The sequence below is a fragment of the Myzus persicae genome, unplaced genomic scaffold, assembly GCF_001856785.1.
Source record: "Myzus persicae strain clone G006 unplaced genomic scaffold, MPER_G0061.0, whole genome shotgun sequence".
Classification (NCBI taxonomy): Eukaryota; Metazoa; Arthropoda; class Insecta; order Hemiptera; family Aphididae; genus Myzus; species Myzus persicae.
Window position 1 is genome coordinate 70,107 of NW_019104020.1, and position 24,506 is coordinate 94,612.

Genomic DNA, 24,506 nt, shown 5'->3' on the forward strand with positions numbered 1-24,506 from the left:
ATGAAAATAATATGAAGTTTAGTCATCACTTGATTTCTAATTATTGTGCAGACCTGCAAAGGGAAATAAAGGTCTTGGTGTGACAACAGCTATTGCAGTCGTTCTACGGTATTGTACAAAGTATTTAAGTACCTACGTTCGAGAGAAAAAAAAATAAAGGTTGGATCTTCAAAAAAAGTCGGTACTCAAATACATTTTTTAGAACCCACACATAAGTAGTCATGAGTTTGATTAAAATAGTCAATTCTAGATATGTATACTTCATAACATTTGCAGCAAACTGCTGAAATAGATGCGCTCCTAGCACGTAAAAGGTAAACACGTTGATGAAATCGAGAAAAGCAGTTATAATCGATACGGCTATAACACTCAAGGGTTATCAGCTGTCGTGTACCTTTTGCAATGTGATTAATTTCACCGACTAGACCGACGAGTTTGTTTCAAATAATAATATTGTTGTTGAGAGTTAAAATTAACTACGGGATGCATCTAGTCCAACTAGTGTGGTGCAAAATGGTCTTAAGTACCCCTTGTTTCTTTAGGTTTACCTACTCTTAACTATTGTTATTATAGTAAAATATTAGTATAATATAAATGTATATATTTATAGTTAGATACTATAATTAATACTAATTTGTTATAATTAATAACGAAGAGAAACATTTACAGTTATAAAACAGTTATATAGTTATAAAGCTGTTGAGGTATAATTGCGTCTAACACTGTTTACTACTTTACTCGCAAGAAAATACTACTTATCTAACTCTATAGTCTATACCTACCTCATGGCCTTAAGTTTTATCCTGTGGCAGTGCAAACTTTTGTTTTTCTAATGAGAACCCCATTTTTTACTGTAAATTATTTATAGTGAATATTTTTTTAGATAATTTTTGTATATCAAAATTAATATTCGAACTAGTAGTTTCCTTGCTATTAAATATTATGTTCTAAGCATATAGTAGACAATATATACTTGACAGTTATTACACACATGGCATATATCGTTTGATACTAAATTAGTCGAACACTTAGGTATTGGTTACAATTTATATAACATGTTATATCTTATTTGCTATTATATTAATATTGCTTTAAGCAACATTATGTCTCTATACTAGTCTAGAGTTTTAATATTAGTCTCACGACAAATAATTATTAAGAATCGTCAGGTCAGTGTATAAAATTAACATTGGTAGGTAGCTATATAACTCTATATGAGGTTCATTTTGATAACTAAAAGCTTGTAAAACTTAAATTCATAATTTATTACGCTCCTACTGTGACAGATTAACATACAAGTAGTCTCGTCCGAACTTTATATATATATATTATATACATATGATTATATGAATGTAGCCATGTTAACTTCTCCAGATGGCGTGGCGCGTGTAACTATCGCTGTCTGGACGAGTTTGGAGATGCCTAAGTGATTACTGAATAATACTGATTATGATTAGTGTGTTTTCAGCAATCAGGCTGATAAGCGACTTGCGCAGGATAGTGAAGTTAGGCTGAAAACCTATTGTGCCCAATCGAATAAAAAGGTTATAATTCGTATAGAACTATATAATGTATTGTCGTTTTATTTATTGCCAAGAAAAGTTAACCTAATATAATAATATGATGCTCTATTAGTATTTTAAACTAATGTAAGTATAGCCTTCATTCTCAAAAAGTATAATTATTATGAACAAAATAATAATTTTACTTATTCTAAATCTATGCCCCTGAGTAAAAAAGTTCTATACTGCCTACTATTTATTAATAATTAAATTAATTTAACATTAATCTTATTTATTAAAGAATTTTCAAATGGCTTTATTTTTGGTTATTGAAATTGATATAGTTGTCATCGCAACCTTATAATGTTTAACTTCACTGTAATCATTAAGGTTGAATATTATAACAGTTATTAAATTTGTTTCTATTTAATTTTAGTAGTATTAAACAGTATTCGTCTGGCTCATGATTTAACAGGCATAATAATATCTAAGAGCCCCCTGAAAAAAAAACGATTTTTTTTGGACTTCTTTACTAAATTATTACAATTATGTACCCATATACAATTTAAAAATTACAAAATATTGTCTTAATTTCCCAGGGACAAATATCATATATATGGTTTAGAACTTGATGACAAAATGTTTCCATATATGCATATCAAGTTCCTGGCTATAATTTTAATTAATTTTCATAGACCAATCTTAAGCTAATAATAACTGAGTTGATACTTATTGTTTTTTTAATTCAATATTAACTATTACAATGTACTTTATATTATAACAATAAAAACAAACAATAAAACCCCAATGAATTAAAAAATTAACATATTTTCACTTTTATCTTTCGATGATGATGGGCCCCCAAAAATAAAAAAATGTCTGGTCCTTCTCCCACCATCACCAACAATCGCCAATATGCCGTTTAGCCAGACCTGTGGTGGAGTTTCTCTAAAATGCATGTATAAAAAAAAAACCAAAATAAATGAAAATTATAGAAATTTGAACTACAATAACAATTTCAGTACCCTGCAGTTTGGCCATTCATTACTAAATCATTATATCATAATTTATTCTACTGTTTCTTCATATATTATAATATAAAAAAAAATGAATGTGTAAACATGTTAGTAAAAAATTGTGTGGATTTATGTATACTATAACACAATGTATATTATTGAGCATAGCACTGTAGTTTATTATATTGCGCAATTTATATTGTTGTATAGATATATTATATATATATTATTATTATAGATATACATTGATTATCATATTCGAAAATTGCCTAACCTAACCTGTGGTATAGCTGGTCAATGGTTATCGGTTATAAATAAGTACCGAATGGCGGATATAAAATATCATTGTTGCAATCATAAGGTAGATAATATATATTTATTTTATTTACACCACCCACGGCTATAGATACTATCTTTAATTGTGACACCACCCCACAACTGCTAATTAATAACCGCGGTTAATAATATGGGGTACACTATAATTATAGCCTGTAGCAGGGGTCGTCAACCTTTTCCAACAAGTGAGCCACATTACAAATTTTAATTATCAGGCGATAGACTACTATTTGGTTAGGTATATTCATATTATATTATTTATATAATTACGCGGAACATGATATTTAACTGTATAATAATATTCACCTTTCATTATTTGTCTATAGGAATTCGTAAAATTGTACGTTTTTCTCCACGGGTCATAAATACTTAGTTTTGTACAAAAAGCGTAAGTGTGTTAAAGCCTTAAACCTTAAGATTACGTACGTGATCAACATAATATATCGGTATAATTAATTACTAATATTCCTCTAAAGATCTCGTCGATTGGCCATCGCTGGTCTAAACTCTATAACATCATATATCACGTAAAAAGTAAACATTTGCTAATATTTATTGTTTAAAAATTGAACTGCTCTACTCATCTGTAAATCCGCACAATATAAGCAGCGTCTATCAGACATATAAAACAATTGAACACATAGTGGTATTCATCTATACATAATATTGTATAAAGTAGGGACGCGATGTGCAAGTCAGGTATGATTATTTACATAATTCTATATAATAATGGTCCATATGTAGCGCAGTGTCCGCTTCAAATTACGCCTAAATTATAAATTATCGCTTTTTTTTGTATAGACACGCACATCACGAGTTTATGTAATATTTTTATGATATAATGTTTCATATTATTAATGTGGTATTTAAACTATGCTATCGATTATTCAGATTAATATTCTTTTCGAGCGATATCGACTTCCCCTCTTGACCTTTCGTTTTTATATGACGCGCATTCTTCATCTCGCATTGTAACAATAAATAAAGACAAACGTCATATTCCACGATATGCGCCTAGTACCGCTGAAGCAGTTTATTGTCCAGATTGTATTTTGTATTTTCTGTTTTTTTTTTTTTAGTCCTGTAATCGACGGTGTAAGTCGAGTCGCATTAGGTACCTCCTACTTGTTTTTCTCATAAAAATGCCCAACGTTCGCACAGTATAATATTAATGTTTCAGAGACAATAAACTAACTCCTAACCCGTGCATGCCAACGCCATATTTCAATATGTATATTTTATCTACGTATAATATTATGAGCACAATAGTTATTTTCTCAGTATTCATTCGCATCCACTCGTAAGTAGGTGTCTACGATAACAATTCGCGCTCATAACAACATTTACTATTACGTTTTTATGGTTTTCTACGAGTTGTTATTTTTAACAGAGTCGAAGCGTGTTTTAATCATAAGACAATAAATGTATTATTCATTTTTAAAGATGTGGCGTGATCGACCACCACATTATTGCAAATTCCGACTAAACGGGTACTGCTTACTCCGTGCAGTGACAATCGAAAAAAAAATCCATAGGTGGCGTGTGTAGTCTTTGCAATTTCTAACTAGACTTAGAAGTGCCGAGCCCCCTCCGATGAGTCATGACTACCCTTCGTTTCGCACCGTACTGTGTAGCGTCAGTAGGGCGGCGGGGTTGGGCTACGATTGATCGATTTAACATCAGATTTGGCTCTTAAAATTCGTCCGACAACCGAAATCGATACTTTCTATTCGGATACTTATTGACATTATTTCGTATACATTGTATTTATATTTTCACCTTTGGGAAATATTATATTTGCACTCACCAATGCCCTATAGTAGTGGTTTTTCGGGGAGTGGTAGCACCCCCTCTGGCCTATGTAAATGTGTAAGCACTTAATAACTTCAAAACTCATAATGATCATCAAAACATAAAACAATTATTATAAATATAAATTATTTTATAAATATGTATAGATAAGTGTATATAACACATAAAATTACTTTTCATTATACCTATCAACGGGAGAAAAGTGATATACGTATATGCATATAAAATTGTATACTCAAAATATTTTCACCCATCCCCCCCCCCTAATACTTGTCCCAAGAACCGCTCCTAGAACGACCCCAATGATTATACATATTTACTATAGTCACTACAATGTTTCGAGAATACATCATTTTCACGGTCAATATTTCGACGGATGTGCTCTAAATTCGAGTAGAAGGTATTTATATAAATATCCGAGAACAACTTTGCATTCAGGTGTAGGAGGTATGTCTTTGCCATGACAGTTCATTAATATTTGAAAGCTAGTTTTTTACGGCCACCGTCTGAACCATCATTACTAACAATAAGGGTGCACATTTCGCAACCCTTTCACTTTGACAATGTAATTAATTTCACCAATGAGACTGGCGAAGTTGTTTCAAATAACAGTTGTTGTTGAGAGTTAAAATCAACAACTATGCAGTGTGCAGTTTACTCACAAATAGTTTATAACTATCTCTATACTTACCTACCTCTTTATAATTTTAGTTTGAACTGTACAATATGAACTCGTCGAAACTTCGATCAATAATATTCAAGGGTATATTGCCGCAATGTTTCATTTAAGAATTAAAAAGTTTTTCGATATTATATGGAGTTGAAACTATGTACCAAGGAATTGACTACTTGTACTGTAGTTTTGGTAAGTACAATTTCAGAAATTCTTCGTTTTTTTGGAAAAATAAAAATAAGACGAGATCAAATCTAGTATAATTTAATGTAAAGGGTGATTCATGCTTCGTCGTTCCCTTTTTTCTACAATAATGCAGGTATCCAAATGTTAAGAACTTTTAAATATACTATTAATTATATAATTTTTCTTGTGCTGACACAAACTTCTGTTTTTCAAATGACAACTCCCTTTTTCTTAAAAATGCTTACGTATCAGAATCAACATTTGAACGAGTATTTTATGAGTTGTAACTTTTTGATAATGGGCTTAAAAGATTGGGGGACTATGGTGTTTAAAAATTTTAGTGATTAATATTAATCTATAAGCATTACTAACTTGTAAAAATGGTCTCAGATGTAATAATTTAATTTGTTAAAATATTTAAATACTAGGTCCAATATTAGGTACATCATCTACTTAATAATTTTGCAACCATTTTTAGGATAACTAATTTTCTTTAGGGTAAACATTTTAACAATATTGCTTATTAGACCTTTCGCGACTGCTTTCACTGCAGAGACTAAAACTACGAGCACATATTTGCAATAGATTAAGTAAAAATTAAGTTATTTATTCTAGACTTTGGGTATATTTATTATTATACGCTTCGGTGCCTAATCAAATAAAAATCAATTATTTAAACTCGTAATATTATAATTCACCTACTATTATCTGTATTATATCCCACGATTAATATGATAGTAGTATGATAATAATTTATATGATACGTTTGTTTGGTTTCCGTCTTAGATCGATATAATATTATGTTTGCGTTGTGCGTATACAATACATCTATAATATCTTCGATATTAATTTACAAATAAGAACTACAGAAGCTATACCGCAAGTGTATATGCTGAAAATGTATGATAAAGACCATGCCATGATAAATATAAATGCCGGTGGCTTAACATAAACGATGGGTACTATAAACTTTTATTATTAGTAGTTTGCATATTTTTGCATAAATAGCTCGTCGATGAATATGTGTTTCGTAACGACATAACCCCTGGAGCAAAATTTAAAATAGACAATTCGAAATGATATTTTGTATCTCACTTATCTTATCGGTATTTTTTTGTTTCATTCGCATGATTAAAGATTTGTATTATTTATAAAGCGACTGCATGGTATGTTGATGTCCCTCAAATGAAACCGAAAGAGTAGAATTCGAAGAAATGTGTAATTCATAATATAGGTATTTTAAACATTTGAAAAAAGTCTCTGCTACTTTTCGTTAATTATCTCACCAACGACAACCTAATAATTATGTAAAATAATATTTTTCTGATTTAAAAAAAAACATGCTCACAAAATCACAAATTTTGAAAAACGTAAGAGGGATTTTTGTAACTGTTTTTCGATGATTACGACGTTGTGTCGTCGTCTCTTGGGTTAGTCTTATAAATCGTTTTGTAGTATTTCTTATACCCACACATGCACATAGATATCTATATAAATATAACTAGTTTAAATAAAGTTAAGCTAAACCTCGATGGATTGAGTATGATGGATTACGAGCAAGCATTGTTTCCATTTTGACGATGTAAAAAACTTCCGGTTAGAACCATTTTTCGTTTCACGACCGTCTATGACAGCAGGGTCACATTATTGGAGTCCATCAGAAAAGTGTTCATGTCACACTTTATTTATTTAGTCAGTTAGTGGAATTGTTTTTAATTGTTATTAATTGTTACTATGTATCGCTTTCGGGTTTTTAATGTGCGTTACGTGTGAATAGTGAATTTGAGAAGCGGCAAATATTTCTCTAATGTAAACTTTGGATTAATAATTAAAAATTTTTTCTTGAGCTTTCAGAACCATAACCAGTTGATTCTTAAGTTCTACATTTTGCTGTTCATGTATTCAATAATAACGTTTCAGGAGGTTCGGTCATCCCTATATTTGCAATATAATATGGCCAGAAAAAAAGTTCAAAAAAGTTAAAAAATGTAATAGTAATTTTATATAGTTCCCTAAAAAATAATTTATACTTTTTTAGGTGTTTCAATGTTACATAAATAATTCAAATCGAAATAGTAATATTAGTGACAGAAGGTCGTTAGTTTATATATACGATTGGTTTAGAGAATACCACTGATAGTATAATGTTTTATTTATTCAAATTAAAATAATGTATGTAAAAAAACTACAAACCTAATTTTTGATTATGTAGGCATATAATTATATTTAAAATATCTTAAATTTGTTTCATTATTATTTAATTCACTAATATTATTACATCTATATTTAGCCATATTTCATTTTACTTAATTCGGAACAAACATTTTTTCGTACAACTATTGTATGGGAAACATCATAACGCTGTTTCACGGTCAACTATCAGTTTTAACATGGTATATTTTCGTAACTGGAGTATTGAATACCACACACAGCGATCGGCATTGATCATGCATTTATAAGGTAAAAAGTAAAATAGAACTTAATTTTTATCAGAAATAGGTGATCAACAAAATTAACAAGTATAATATTATCGTTTATCTATCAAAAAGTGATAACGAAAATCGTCGTATACAATCTGGGAAAGTGATTTAAAATTTGAATTTGAATTGATTTCGTCCGTCAGTCAAGTAATCAATTTGATTGATTAAATACATTTTTTATTTAAAAAATCGAGGGTTTACCAATTTCGCTTAAAATGACCTTCTCGTATACCAATATTGCGCTAGGTCATTTTCTAGGTCAATGTATACCAATCGCGTTCGATATTTTCTGGGTTGATAGACCAATTGCGTCTGGTAATTTTCAGAGTAATATTCATTGTATTCAATAGCACTAGGTATTACAATATTTTTATCGGAATAATAAAATGAACATGAACATTAATAGTACATATAATATAATCTACTATACACAAATACATAATTATAATAAAATAAATCAATATTATTTTATAGTATAGCACATTTTTAGTGTATAGTTAATAATTATTCAGAATATAAAAATGTATAGCTTATTTTAGATTTAACGAAAAACGATTGTTCGTCATTTTTTTCAATTATTGTACAATGAACGTCATTAATAGTTAGTGCATTTATAATATACCTTATATACAGAGGACATACCTATAAAGTAAATGCAGCGCAATTGGTATACTGGCCCTAAAAATTTTGTTTTAGGCGCAACTGGTTCATTCTAGTAAAAACCATATTGTTTTTCTACTATAAATGTTAAGCAAAATATTAAAGTAAAGTACAGCATTATTGAAATATAATTCCATAACAATTGACAATCTCGAAACACTATTGAGACACCGGGACGATAATTTAATCGAAACCGGTACAGTCCCTGTGAAACAGGGGTGTATAGCAACCCCAATTACAATATTATGCGTTTACTTAATTACTGTTTATTACTATAGTATTATAATGTATTAACTTTTTAAAAACCTTTGATTATAATTTAAGAGACAATATTGAACACCTATGTTTTGTATTTGGCTATTGAATTTTCGATTAGACTCGATACGTATATTTGATTATAATAAATTGTGTTAATCTCAATTAAATTTTGAACATGAAATGATTGACATAAAAACAAATAATTGTATGTTGTTATAATTTATAAACAAAGTCGGTTATTAATTGTATTATTAGTTGTTTGAGAACCTCTTGATTTATACGTACACGCGAGCAATGCCCAAAATACAGGGACGCAATAGTGCTCGCCGCCATCTACGGCCTTCAACACCCAAGCTAATACATATATTATATCGGAGATGGCAAACCTATGGCACACGGACACTGTTTAGGCGACACGCGTATAAGCGATTTGGAGTCTGTCTAATTTTTTTTTTTTTTTTGGTTATAGCCATAATGATTTAAATGATTTTTAATTTATTCGTATTTCGTTCGCCTACGAAAAAAAAATAATAACATCTATTTCCGGCTAATTTGAACGGCGCTGGCGGAAGTGGGCGAAATGTGTCGTTTATTTTTATCACCCCTGCTATGGACCCATGCAAGTGCATGCAAGTGTTATGATTCTCGCACATATAAATACGGATGGGGCCAATACAGTCAATACACGTCCACCTTGGCTGGGACCACCGTCGCCGCCGTGTGTCGTCACTCGAACGCGTGCGACCGTGATAAACATCCGGAAACGGTTTTGCGTCTTACTTATTATATGATAATATACCTATTTATATAATAGTGATATGGTAATATAGTATATTGCGTTCCGAAAATATAATTTCTTCACGACAAAATGATAAATCACAGAAGAATTTGTTTTATCGGCTGTCAACGGTAGACGAACTATAGTGTGAACTGTTTCGGCGAAATGATATTGTCCAATGCGGATTCGTACTTTACTTGCAGTTTTTTTTCCTAAACAATGAAATGAAGCTTATTACATTTTAAGTACGAAAAATCCAGCGGTCATCTTTTTGCAGATAATAATACTGTGTGCACGCAATGTAATTATTTGTACACACTATTATTATGTGTGAGTGTGCGATGAATTATACAGCTGATTGATCGCAGCAGTGTGTGGTGTACGGTCACAGTTCAAGAGGAGTAAATCAACAAACGAAAAGATGAGCGGAGGGCAATAAAACATATTATTAATAATTATTTACATAACATTAAAAATACGTTTAAAAAATTTAATACTCATTATTATATACTATAATATGATGTGTAGCTTGTCGGCGTTATCAGCGTATCAACTGAAAGTTAAGTGATGATGATGATGTACACCGCCGCCGTGGCGGCTAGGTGGGTGTTATTCGATTACGCACGCCGCTCGCAAACCGAATTCCGCTAAGCATGTTACAATTTTATTATTATTTTCTGACGAATAGTTTATACGACGAACTCGACAGTCGCACGCGGCACTTATCGCGGTGAAGACGGACGCCGCGAAACGAACGTTATACAATACATAATATTTTTTTTTTTTATCGAACCATCACGAGAATGGTCTAGACTCTGGACACACACACTTGACGATATACATACTACGATCGTAATATACTAATATTAAATTATTATTTTACAAGTCGTGCTTATGTCTGTAGACACCTGTTGAGTACATATTATTATACTTACATCGGATCCGCGAGACTGCGAGAGCAACTCCCTCAAACGGAGTAAAAGAAAAAAAAATCGCGTCGATGATAGGTACACATACATGTTATATAAATATATTATACATTGCACGTTTACGATATCACGGTTATAATACTCGCGTACGTATGTATAATTATGATTATTAATAATAATAAAGTAGCGACAAATGTACATAATTGTTGATATTATATTATGCAGGACGTGGTAAAACAACGCGATATGAAAATGGTATAATAATAATAATAATATACTAGACGCGAGATCGAGTGGCGCGGGACTCCGTGCACACATCTAGTATTATAATATTCGTAAATCGATCGTTTAATACGAATCGTAATCGCAAATCAGCTTCCGGACTCGCGATCGTTTATCGCTACAGATGACGTATCGGCCGGCACATAATGTGAACACACGCGCCGCCGGACCAGGCGTATCAGTCACGTCCGATAGGTCGTACAGGTAGCAACAGCCGCCACGGGCGCATCATGCCACCGCCGCCGCCGCCGCCGCAATCCGAGTGATATAATAATAATATAAAATATAATAATATATCGTGCGATGCATTATACTGTATTCCGACACACGGTCCGGCCGATAGTATAATATCACATACACCCGTCGCAGTGACCTGCACAGACCTACACACATCGGATTTTATTCCACGTACGGATATGGCCAACGAAACGACGGCGAACTGCCGAGGACCGGCGGCCGGAGATCCGAAATCCGAGCCCGACGAGTCGTCGTACATGCTGCGGGACAAAAGTGCGTATAACTATATACTATAATATATTATAATAATTTGTTATAAATATTACAAATTTGTATACAACAAACGTATAAATGTATTTAATATTACCGGTTTGGATTTCCTCGACAAACCGAAACAGATGTTTGTTCAAGCTGGCGCGTGGCCAGGATTTTTTCTAGGGGGGTGTCTTAATTTTATATTTAAATAACGAAACATGTGGAGTTAACGCGCTCTCTCGTCAATCTTCGTGTCATAAAATAGAACCATACGACAGCGTCACATTCTGTAGAAATCTGAATCACACGCCGTACATTTATTTTTGCGTTATACGGCCGCTGCAGGGGGGTCTCTTGACATCCAAAACACCACTGTATAGTTGTACACGACGTGGTCCGATGCCGTATCACTCATTTGTTGATTGTTTATGTGGCTGTGTTTCTCGTGCCGCCGCAGGGCCGTCGCCGCCGATGCTCCGCGATCAACATCGCCAACACGCGGGGCAGGAACGTCATCACCGGACATTCGACGACAGCTGGGCCTGGTATGTGGTGGGCGGGTGCGCGTTCGCCAACTTCCTGTTGCCCGGCATGCTGAGATCCTTCGGTCCCGACGTCCTGGACGGGTTCGTCGAGGTCCACGAGCTCGAGTTCTCCAACCGGTCCGCCGTCGGTTGCCGGTGGATACCGGCCACGTTCAACCTGACGTTTTTCATAGCCGGTAAGTGCCAAAAGCGATGACATAACAATAATAATCAAATAATATTATATACACGCCGACTATGAGGTCCGCAGTGACACTCGGGTATAGTCGATTTTAGGGTCGGATTTATGGCGTGTAAATTCCACCGATATTTTTTCGAAAAATCAAATCCGAATTTTTATAATATAGTATAAAGTATACGATAAAAATTAATTAATCAAAATTAAATTTAACAACTGAAATATTATAAGGTATAATAATATATTTGGGAAGATTTAGTATTGCTTGTTATCGCACAATGTCAACTTAATAACTGTATTGGGCGCCATCATGATCTACACGATAATCATGAAATAAAATATTTATTTAAAGAAATAAAAATTATAGTCTACGACATGCGAGTCATTTTAATCGAAATTAGTATTTAAACTTCAAATTAAAAAATAAAATTGATCAATAAATAATATAATCTGGTTTGTTTAACAAGTCAAAAATTGATCAGTACCATCACAGCGGAATTTACATTATTTTCACTGGTGAAAATTCGTACCGGTGGAATTTACAATCACTCCGCTGGCTATAGTGAATAAGATAGATTTGTATTAGAGATTATATGTTGATATCTATCTACCTACCTACACATTGAGTATACATCGCGATTTATGTGAGCTTTCAAACAGACTCGAATAATTCGAAAATTGTAATAATATTATTGTTGCCTAATAAGAATTTGTTATTTGTTTCGCTGCACGCCTATAGTACACGCACAAAACAAATATTGCGTATGCATCGTTCGTGTAGCACGTGTGTCATCGCCGCAAACGTATGAAGAAATGGACTGATAACAGCTAGCGAGAGAAGTCCGGGGGCCAACTATACTGTTGGAAAAATATAGCGTATACGATTTAAGACCATAAATATATGGCCGTTAATAGCGAGGGAGAGGAAGAAGTTCAACAACAACGAGATAACGACATTTTTAGAAAAATACAACATAATAAGCACTTTAGGTCACATTGTCATGCAGTATATATATGCACTGAACTACGTAGGTACACCGATGTTTTTTTTTTTTTGCTCTCGGCAAAATATATAACCAGGGCATGGGGGGACGCAGTACCTACATGTCAACGTACCAATAACCGGGTCCATAATATTATGGTCATCGCACTATCGGACCGCAGCGATATAACAATTTCTACCTGTACAGTTTGGGCAATCGTTCTTATATGTACATAATGCGTATATACCTACCTATATGTGTAATATATACGCACCGAAAATGTCGTGTCCTCTGCACTTAGGTCTGAACAGCTCGAGTCCGGAGTACTGCGCGCGTGGTATCTATATGTTCCAATACCTGTACAATAAACAATAATGCGAGATCGGTAAATCATGCCTTTATCTGTAATGAGTCACGTGTCGCACATAATATATCCATCGCGAGCGGCGGGATTTTTTTTTCGCCACATGTACTTGTAATATACCATATACCTGACGTTTTGGCGCCGTCTAGTACTTACACCCATGCCCCGTGTGTGCGTGTGTGCGTGTGTGTGTGTGTGTGTGTGTGTGTACTGAACATTTGTGATTTATGACGCGTGCCAGAAAATCCTGACGCGGTCGCCTCTCCGCGCTCACCGCCCGCAACTCGTCGACTGTACGAACTGTCACGACTTTTTATTAATTGTACGATGAAACAATCGACCCGGAAACCAGACGCTGCGGCAATCGTCATTGCACATTACTATCATACACCAATCGAATGTTCCTTCCGCCAAACATGTCGTACAGAATATTGGGCCTTATAATATCATTGTATTTATGTATTATAACGTACGTACGTGTACCTACATACAAAGCTTACTGCGTTCACCGTACACGAATCGTACACGTCAACACGTGTTTGGTTTTCCGACGACTGATGCCTGCAGTGCCTTCGGATGTGACCCCGCGGCTTAAAAAACCATCCGCTTCTAATTGTTTTTTTTTCTTGAACCTGGTCACGGATTTTTACCGCATATATTATTTTCCAAAATGGCATCTGAAAAAATACCGCGCGTCTGCAGGCTTCTGTGCGCAATATTATTGTGCGTACATCGGTCGCGCGTACCCACGTTCAACGTTTTAAAACGTATATTCCGATAATGCGATGGTATACCTACTTATAGTATATACTTTTTTACAGACATAACAATCGATAATCGTATTATTATAATATAATAGTGTGTCCTAAAATATTTAATCAGTGCACTACAAACATTTATTCTGTCAAGTGGGTGTTTAAAATAAAATGCATAATAATATATTATATCTATATAATAAATTATTTATTTGTTTACACTTATCAGTTCTGTTTTACGGCGTTATTATTTTAAATATATGAATATATTTATGTACACAGTTTGGTTATAGTTAGAACACAAAGAATATGATATTTTAAAGGCATACGCATTATTACATAGGTATTTATGTATTTTGACTATACAGGGTGATTTTTGTTATCAATAAGCACTCCTTATCTCGAAAGTGTATCGACGTTTATTTAAATATTTTTTTTTACATCATTTATTTAATTTAAATAATCTAACCATTTGAATAAGTCAATAAAAACTATCTATTTTAGTAATTTAGTTAGTTGTTATAGGTGGTATACAGAACAATCGAATTTTGAACAAATATAACCATAGCCCATAGGTAGTAGTTGTGACTTAGGTATAATAAATGTATAATAGTGTTTGAAGATTATACAAGCAGACTTAAGTAGCACAGAGATACGGATACCCCGCAAAATGGTTGGTGCACACTATTCCGCTCATCTAAACTCTAAATACATACTTATTTATCAATTAGTTAATTCCAGTTAGTCATTCTTTCAAAATTTGATTTTTGAACATTAAAATTCTCTATTTAATTACCTGTATTTTAATGACTAAAAACTATGTACAAAAAACATTTATAATACGTTAAGAGCATTGCTAAGTAATTATTAAATACGTATAGTTATTTAGCCATTGTTAAGATCATGTCAGTGCACTATTTGGCATCTACTTATCTCTCTCTCTCATTCTGTAGATCTAGTTTTGTGTCGTTATAGCTGACCTCTATTATCAAATTTAATGTGTAAAACGTTATCTGTGTTTTTGAATAGTAGAAAAAAATCATACAAAAAAATATAATGTCGTTAAAAAGCCAACGTACAAACACAAATATTTTTTTTTAATTTTAGGTTTGATAATAGGTCAATTTATTCTATAATATTCGAGCTAACAACATAAGGTCGATTCAGCAGTTTTACTGTATAATATTATGTTGGTGGGTCGGACAAATAAAACAAATGAGTTACTGACATCTTCTTAATACTTCTCAAGATAATCAGTGCTTACTGTAAAAATAATTTTGTATATATACGTATCAACTATCAAATAATAAAATCCAATTTCGTTGAAATGTTTTATTGCTAAAAACACGTCTCCGTCACATTCCCAAGTCGAAGTCCTAAATTCGAACGGAAGAATATAATATAACTAAGTACATAACATAATTACAGCAACCTCCTTTACCCCACGCTTTCATCGACAACGGTATTAAATTATAAAAAATACTTACCAAATACATACACTCACTCACTACTTACTATAAATAAATTCGTTTTTACTCGTGGGCGACAAATTCCAACCACCCTTCCACTATACCGGTGGCTCTGGCAACTCCTGCACCCTCGTCGTACACTCGTACACGAAATCAAATACTATTTTAAACGGACCTCGTTGACGCCTGCAATTCCATTACGAACTAATAACCTTTGCCGCCCACAATTTTTAAAATAATATTATGGAGCTCTTTTCGTATAAAATCACTTTCTCCTGACGATTTTTCAACTCGATTTACATACAATATTGTTATGCGCATCGTATAGCTCTATGGGCGTAACTAGGATTCGATAGTTACCTACAGAGCCTATTCACCTATTTATATATATATATATATATAGTCCTAGAAAACCAAAGTCCAAAATAACCCGTGTGATGCAAAGCCCCCACACCTCCATCATAAATTTAGTGTAATCAAGGAGACTATAGGGAGTTCAGGTAAAATAAAAAAAGTTGAAAATAAACCGCAGAGTAATTAAAAATGAAAATAAAATGTAAACTTAATGAGCATAATATTGTATAATGTACAACACAACTGTATACCCCTGTATTTAGATCAAAAAGTTTATAAAATATCATAGTCTTATTGTAAATAATTATCTCTCTATAATTATTATAACCAGATCACTGTATCTGTTTTGGATCATAGTTGACCTGATTTACGTTTTGATTCCTCTTCTATATAAACTTGTATACAAGGAACGTCCACAATGGCATAATCTATTTATCTATTATAATATAATCGAACGTATCCTGACTGAATAATCAACGTAGAGCACATAAACTGTGATGGTCTACAGTAGAGACTTGAAATATTCATGATACCTTTGTAACACCAAGTATGGGATGCTCTAAGAAAGAATTTTCCGAAATTTGCATTCCAAAGAAGTGCCCAGGGATTTTGAGATTCACGATGGAAATCGAGATTAATTTTTTTGTTTATAAAATACCTAATTGATTGCCGTTGGTTTCAGATAATTTATTGTATTAGTTAGTTATTAACATCGTTTACACTAGACACACATGTATTAGGTATAACTTAATTTTTATTTTTAAATTTTTATTTTTTATATTTACTTAAATATATTTAGCCCACTAAGCTAAGCCCACACTGCTAATATTATGTAATAGTTTATTATATAAATTATAAACACACAATGTGTATTTAGATATAAAATGTACACGTAAAAATTTAATTTTTGCTGATTTAAACTCCTCAAAATTAAAATTTTGAAAAATCTTTTTAAATTGCATGGTTTAATTATGATTTTAATCGATCCACAAAATTTCAAGTCAACAACTAATAGGTTCGGTTCTGAGTTGATTATGAATCAGTAGGTGACTTTCGTTTTTATGTATAAATAGTAAAAGCTATTCTTTCCTAGGAGAAATTGGTATTTTTTTTGTGTATAAATAAATGACTTCTATTAGTTACTTGGGTAGATGAGTTAAAATCATGCATCAAGTCGTCTGGTTGATGGCCTCGAATGTTAATTAATTAAATCTTGAAAAAACAAAATGTATGATAATTCATTTATAGAATGATTTCTCTATAATAATATGATTGTTTCCTATAGGCACAAAAAATACTCGACCGATTTTGACATAAATGTCGTAGATTTTTCTCAGATAAATCAGAAAAAATGTAGAGAATAGCTTCAACTATCTCTGCAAATTAATCAAGAGCTGTAATATCTGAACTCGAGATACCCACACTAAAACTGAGATACACCGATATGGTGCAGTTTGTATTTATATTTTTATCATTTTTTTACGGGTGAAGTTACACAACTAATAGTAGGTAGTATAATATATTAAAATAGGTTTATTCACAGGTACCTATGAATGTATAATAACTATTAAATATTTTACAAATCGAACATTTTATTTTATGTATTGAATCGAATTAGTAGGTACCCAATTAGCAGGATATGCTAAAAACGTCTATAGAATAAGGGTGAGAGAGAGGAGCTAAGCTCCCCCCCCACCTAGTTGCGTTCAGCTGTATTATAGTGTGTCTGTATTTTATTTTCAGAGCAATTCATCACATTTGAATATAATAATAACATATTTTTTATATTTATTTATATTTTATTCGGTGATTTCAGGGTCTCTGTCCTGTCTACTGTGCAAACTGATATCGCACCGAGCGGTAACGTTCTGGGGCGGACTTTTGGCTTCCGGTGGTATGATGTACACTTCGTTCGCTAACTCTATATCTCACCTGTACATAAGGTACGTGTAATGAAACGGAATTTATTTTATTTTAGGTAATCACATAGAAGACACGTATTTTTGTTACGGACAAAGTGCAAGACCATCGGGAAATGTGCAGTACACTGCCCGGACATTATGGGTAGGCACTGCACTAGATTTTAACGGGCAATGTAGTAAAATTATGCACATTAGAATGTTGCCCGGTCTAGCTCGGTCAATGTATAATGTCAATGGTTTCGCTTTATTAAATACTGCTTTTTATAGTTATTTTTTGAAATGTTTATCTAAGTATACTTATATAATAGTAAATAAGTACCTATATTTGAACTTTTCCCCGCTGGATCGATATATTTTTTGAATAATATTTATATTTTAATTTAACCATTTGTGCGTTTATAAACTTGCATTGAATAATATTTTTTAATATTTTTACTTTTAAATTTTTGTCCGGGGAAAATTTTCCCGTTGGGGGAGCAAACGTCCAATAAATCAGAGGAGGCACTAAATCCAGTTAAATGAGTACCTATTGATTGTATTTTTTTTATTTCCAATTTTTAAATTGTTTTGTTGTAGAATATTTAAATTTCTCTTCCGTTTTAATTTGATTTGAGCTTTTACAGAATACTAAATTATACATGACTGCGCGTTGCACAAATATTACCTATTTAGTATAATCATCACTCACATAGGTATTAGTTACTCTTTACGTATGATTTCAATAATGTAATTATTGTGGGTACAAAATGCTAAATTCTTCAAACACAAATCGATTATACCAATACCCATCTTAAAAGTTAAAACCTATTTACCGATCATTAAATTGCTAAATTTATTTTGATAAGCCATATTGATTGTGTAGACGATTTTGACAGGGCGAAAGTCGACCGAATAATATCGAGAGCCAACGTATTTACCTACTAGCATTTGAAACACAAACAGAACAAGTAAACAATACTTCCGTAGTTACATTATACAAACCTAGTCATCTTAATTCTGTCCAATTAGTTTCTAATAATACTTTAAGAACGCCATCACTAAATATTGATATGGATCGCTATAGGTATTATCTATGTAAAGTTTGTGATCTAATCAAAAGCCACAAGTTTTTCATTAATTTTATGTTGCTAAACATAGAACTTTCCTATAGGTTAAGTAAACTTTAACCTGGCAATGTATTACCCTGCCAGGGCCAAATAGTATTTTGATGAGTTGGCCCAAAACACTGGGGTATACCAGGTATACCAGCAAAGGTGTTGTAATCCGGTCTAACTATTTTACCGAAAAATGTTTGCAGGCTTGCAAAAAAAAACGAGAAATATATATTTCAAATCTATACCTACACATAAAAATGAATGTACCTATATCTGTCTGTATGTCTCTTATATGCGTGCCTAAACAACTGGACCGATGTTGATGAAATGTTTGGTGTGTGTTTGAGTGGTACCCTGGTTTTCTGGATGATTTAGATTCACAATTGGACCCGGCAGGTCCAACCCGGAGGGATACTCACAAAGTGATTTTGATATTTACGAAGGAAATTTTTATTTATAAATGGTTGCTATTGGTTATGGGAGAAATAATTAGTTGAAATTAGTATTATAACAGTAAATTATTCACAAATGGACGCTTTAATATCACTCAGAAAATTCTAGAATTGTCATTTTATGGACCCATAATAATTATTATTCTTGCAACTGCATTTCAATCAAAAGAGAAACTGCATTTGACATTTTTTTTTTTTGTTTTTATTATTCCATAAAAAATTAATGGGCAGGGAATGGGCAGCTTTCATTTGTATGGATAAAAATCCAAGTTTATTCTAACTTCAAAGTTGTGTGTGCTTTATATTTATCACTGCAGTGAATGGTGGTGAATGGTGATCCCTAGATCTGTACTTCTCTCATAATTCTTGGCAAAATGATTTACCAACAACCTAAATATGATTGTCGCATAGTTAGCCACAGTATCGGTGCAGTACAAATAGCCACAAGTTGTAGATCACAACATGGGTGGTAGAATAACCTAACCTGGTAGATAGCTCAGGAAACCTGTACCCATATAGATACCAAAAATACACCTGCATCACATTGTCCAATGGCCTCATCTAATACATATAGTATATACATCTGGTTCGTTAAAAATTAACACGTTAATTATTTATTGTAATTTGTCATTTATATTTATCTATATTGTGATATAGCATACAATATATGACATGTTATAGGTAACATAATATATAGATTAAATAACACTATAAAGATAGGCAATGCCAGTGCAATCAATCATTTATCACTCATTATATTTTGACTCGCTAGTAGGAGGAGGTTGGAAATAAGTATACATTTATATTCGCCAGCTCCTGCAGCAGTCACTAGTGATGAATCAAATCCAAATAGTGAGCGATATAATATAGTGTTATTTCATTGGCATCATTGCCTATCTTTAGTGTTATACTTTAACCAATGACTAATATAATGTACCTACATGACCAATGGACGTTTACCCGATTTTTCGCAGCTATGGCGTGATGGTGGGATTTGGAGCGGGCTTGTGTTACTCGGCCGGAATACTGATTGTCAACGAGTATTTTGACAAGCACCGAGGACTGGCCAACGGGTTTTCGCTGGCGGGCACTGCGATCGGCGCTCTTGCCATGCCGCCATACCTCGAGTTCTTGACCTTTTCATACGGCTACAGGTACATAACGTTCTACTGTGATGTCCGTTAATAGATATTTGGTACATGAAAAAATTGACTCGTATTATTAACAACTCCCAACTCGATCCATTGTACTTAATACCAGACAGGATCGACTTCCCCTTTTTTTCTTTAATAGGCTATATTGTTATTCGTCATCTGACTTTCGGAACTTTTATTGCCGCAGCACATTATACTAGGCACATACCAACTAGACGCCACAAAATACTTCAAGAATTTGCAAAGTAGGCCTCAAGTATATTTAAAAATTCCAAAAATCGAGTTTCAATAGATTATTCGTTATTAAAAGAAAAAACGGTGATGAACATGCTTGATGAATCATAGTATAATACTAATAGCTTAGATGTAGCTAGTGATGTATGGGTAGGTTGGTGTATAGGTAGTTAAGTCGACTATAAATTCTATTCATATTTTTCGAATAAAATACACGAGGTATTTTATTTTGCATTGTTTGCTTTTTACCTACTTTATCTTTTTAATACGTTCTAAATTAATGAGTGCCTAATAGCCATTACTCATTAGGTAGATATTTGAAATTATTTGAAAGAACAATATTTGTTATTATGTCGAAATGCCCAGTCTCATACCATCATTGGCATCATCGTAGATATATTTATTTCTATTTATTCGTTTCTGGTAATTGCTTATATGTATTACGTATAGGTGCCTACTTACAAGCTACGACTTTTACAATATTAAAATATATTATTAGTCAATTGTAACCAGTATAGTGGGTACTGTAATAGTATATCACGCATGTAGATGTATTGAATTCAAAGAATAAAACGCAATTACAGTAGGTACGGGTCGTCTTGTTTTTTAAAATATTTTTTACGGCTTCTTTAAAGTTTTTAATCTCATTCAAATCTGAATAGGCATTTTAGCCCAGGTAGACCGTAGACAAGACGGTCGGGACTCACAAAACGAAAAACAGCATAATATCGGTACCCACCTATAGTACCTATAATACTGCACGAATTTACGAGGTCTGCCCAATCAGTGAATCGCTTATATACCTAGCTAATATATAAAGACTAGGTATAGTAGAGTCTCGATAACTCGAATTATTCGCACCTTGATGGGTTCTTAAGTTGGGTTTGTAATCAAGTAAAGTGTCGCAAACGGATGGCTTCTTATTCGAAATGTAACGCGAGTGTACGCGTATTACTCTTACCGCATAAACTTATTATTGTCCTTAACTGTACGGATTGTTTATTTCTAATAAAAACTGTTTTCAAAAGTTATGTTTGAGCATACGAGTTTGTGTGCAGGTAATTTTTTAAAAATACACAAATCGAACATATTTTTTCTTTCCTTATTGCGTTTAGAGTTATCGAGACTCGACTGAAAATATGATTCGTTTAGACTTCTTAGGGCCAGTGTTGTGTACCTACCTTCTCCGGTTAAAGTCAACCGAAGTCTAATCGGCCGAGTTTGGCCGGTTATAAAACCTGTTATCAGCCGATTAGGCGTGATCGAAGTGTAACCGTAGACGGTACAACTACAACTGGCCCTCAACCCGACCAAATGTAACCAAACACGGTGATCTTTAAATTCTGTCATCACAGCATGTCGTTATTAATGTAAGTGTATCGTTTTTCCCGCAGAGGTGGCATTCTGATCGTGTCCGGAATGATGTTGAACACATTGGCGTGCTCGTTGACCTACAAACCCGCGATCGCTGATGCGGACCGGATGGTTCAACAGGACGAGGTGACCTGCACGAGGCCCGTCGCTACGACGACGTCCACGCAGACATCGATCAACGCGAGGGCAGTCACGGCGACGGCGTTTAAGGCGGCCACGGACCTGTACTACGCCGCGGTGGTATCGTCGCCTTCGCCGCCGCTGTTGAAATCCAAATTCAAGGCGGCGGCGGCGGCGGCGTCTTCGACGGACGACGATGACAATGAAGACGACGACGACGATGACGACGACGACGACGACGACAGACACCTGAAAAACACCCGTTGGCGGCGGTGGTTGAGGTGGCGACCTCCGCAGTTCGGCGGCACTCCGGCAGTCGAGTTTCTGGCCATGTCGGCAGTGCACGCGATCAGCCACTTGGCGTACGCCACCGCCGCGCCCGCGCAGTCCGCCGCCCTACAGCTGGCCGCGGCCGAGGCGGCCGGTCGTTTTCTCGCGCCCGCGGCTTCAGACATGCTGTCGCCCGGCGGCTCGGCGTCAATTTACCTGTACGCCGCGGTTGTGGCCGTCGGCGGCACTGTTCTGCTGACCGGCGCCACCGTCACATCGGACTCCGACCCGTTCCTGTGGCCACTGCAGTCGGCGGTTCACGCGCAATGGTCGGAGTCCCTGGTCGTGGCCTTCGGGCTGGTGTCTGGCGCGGCCGTCGGGCTTGAACCGCTGGTCGCGGTCCGCGCGCTGGGCCGCGAACAGCTCTCCGCCTCCTGTTCCGCCACGCTGCTCGGCAAAGGCGTGGCCCAACTGGCCGTCGACATGTTCCTGCGGCGGCCGTCAGCCGGCCAGTCGACTCGCGGCCGCGGTGCACGCTGGCCGCCGATCGCACCTTGCGCACTCTACGCGCTCGGATCCGTTCTGGTGGCCACTGCCGCCGCTTGGACGGCAGCGTTCCTTGTCAAGCGTCATTACGCCTCGAAGACCGGGTGTAGCCGGTACGTGAGAACCGCTTGACTAGTGCGGCCACCGCTGCCAAATGTGGCGAGACCATCATCCTACTATATTGTATAGGTAATGAGTTACGGTTACCTATTACTAATGACCGAAGTACCGGGTGGGCATTGGATAGGTACCTTAATTTAGGGTCGGGTTTCAACCTTATTTTCCACAAATTCGAAATAAATCATAATGCTTATCGTAGGTACACCTACTTCGTTAAAAGCGATTTCTTGTTATTGTAATTTTCGTAACTCGTTTAAGCGTAAAATCAACATTTGTATACAAAAAGTCAGTATATGGTTGGGTAGGTATCTAGTATTATATTAAGAAATACGAGAAATCTTAACACAATCGGGGGTCCCAAAGGAGCACGTCCCCTCTCAGATACTGTATACATCCAACTGCGTACCTAATGGCTATTAATCTTCTTCAAAATTCTGTAGTTTGTTTCCTTAATTTTTTTTCTGCATTCGGGAATGCTGCAATTTTACTAGAAAGACACGAGTTGAGCGCCTAACGTCATACCCAGGAGTATTTTTTTCAACGAACTTTATACTTCAGACAAACGATAATCGACGCAGTATGCGACTTGTAGGCAGCTTCCGTGGTTTGAAATATAATAGTCAGATATCAAAATCATTGCACAATAGTTAGGTACAACTTTTAAGAGGACTTAGTAGGTGCCTACCAAGCTGAGTGTATAGGCAGTTGGTAATTTATAGTCCAATAATTCCATGTTCAACATCATGAAAAGAGCTGGAAAAAATGTCAATAGATACATCACTGTAGGTAGGTACATAAAATTGTATCAATGATTCCGATTTCCACGATAATAGTAGGTAAACTAATAAATAAAAAAAGGTATAGTAGGTAAATATAACCTGCACATTTGACGGCTTCGTCATCGCAGAATTTATGCTCAAAACGTCTCTATGCACTTTAAAATCCTAAAAGCCTGGACAAAACTAATAATAGACGCTCGCCTAATAACAACGAATAAAATATTATAATGGACATAAAAAACAGAATGTCCAATGTCTAGACGTCTAATGGCACGTGTTAAACCAGAATTATTGTAAAAAGTTACGTAATATCATTATTCCTGTCTGTGATGAATAGTTTGATACTATAGGTAGACGATAGAATATATGTGTACATTAATTAGAAATGT

The 24,506-nt window shown here is 34.5% G+C and overlaps 1 protein-coding gene across 4 annotated transcripts; it reads left to right on the top strand.

The window, feature by feature from the left end:
* Nucleotides 1-9,451: 9,451 nt before the first annotated feature.
* LOC111037667 lies at nucleotides 9,452-24,505 on the top strand. Of its 4 annotated transcripts, none has more exons than XM_022320356.1 (6): nucleotides 9,458-10,780; nucleotides 10,856-11,422; nucleotides 11,862-12,125; nucleotides 17,869-17,995; nucleotides 20,495-20,674; nucleotides 22,303-24,505. In XM_022320356.1, the coding sequence occupies exons 2-6, from the start codon at nucleotides 11,329-11,331 to the stop codon at nucleotides 23,348-23,350; spliced, it is 1,713 nt and encodes a 570-aa protein (XP_022176048.1). In that variant the 5' UTR covers nucleotides 9,458-10,780; nucleotides 10,856-11,328; the 3' UTR covers nucleotides 23,351-24,505. The 4 variants fall into 4 exon arrangements, with proteins under 4 accessions (XP_022176051.1, XP_022176048.1, XP_022176049.1 ...); XM_022320357.1 differs by having other exon boundaries at nucleotides 9,458-10,776; XM_022320358.1 differs by having other exon boundaries at nucleotides 9,458-10,708.
* Nucleotide 24,506: the final 1 nt, after the last annotated feature.

What these genes read in the sequence shown, in the direction of transcription:
- LOC111037667 (XM_022320356.1), top strand. Translation starts at nt 11,329, where the DNA reads ATGGCCAACGAAACGACGGCGAACTGCCGAGGACCGGCGGCCGGAGAT. An exon ending in GTACATGCTGCGGGACAAAA is followed by an intron (nt 11,423 to 11,861) that starts GTGCGTATAACT and finishes GTGCCGCCGCAG; the next exon opens with GGCCGTCGCCGCCGATGCTC. An exon ending in CCTGACGTTTTTCATAGCCG is followed by an intron (nt 12,126 to 17,868) that starts GTAAGTGCCAAA and finishes CGGTGATTTCAG; the next exon opens with GGTCTCTGTCCTGTCTACTG.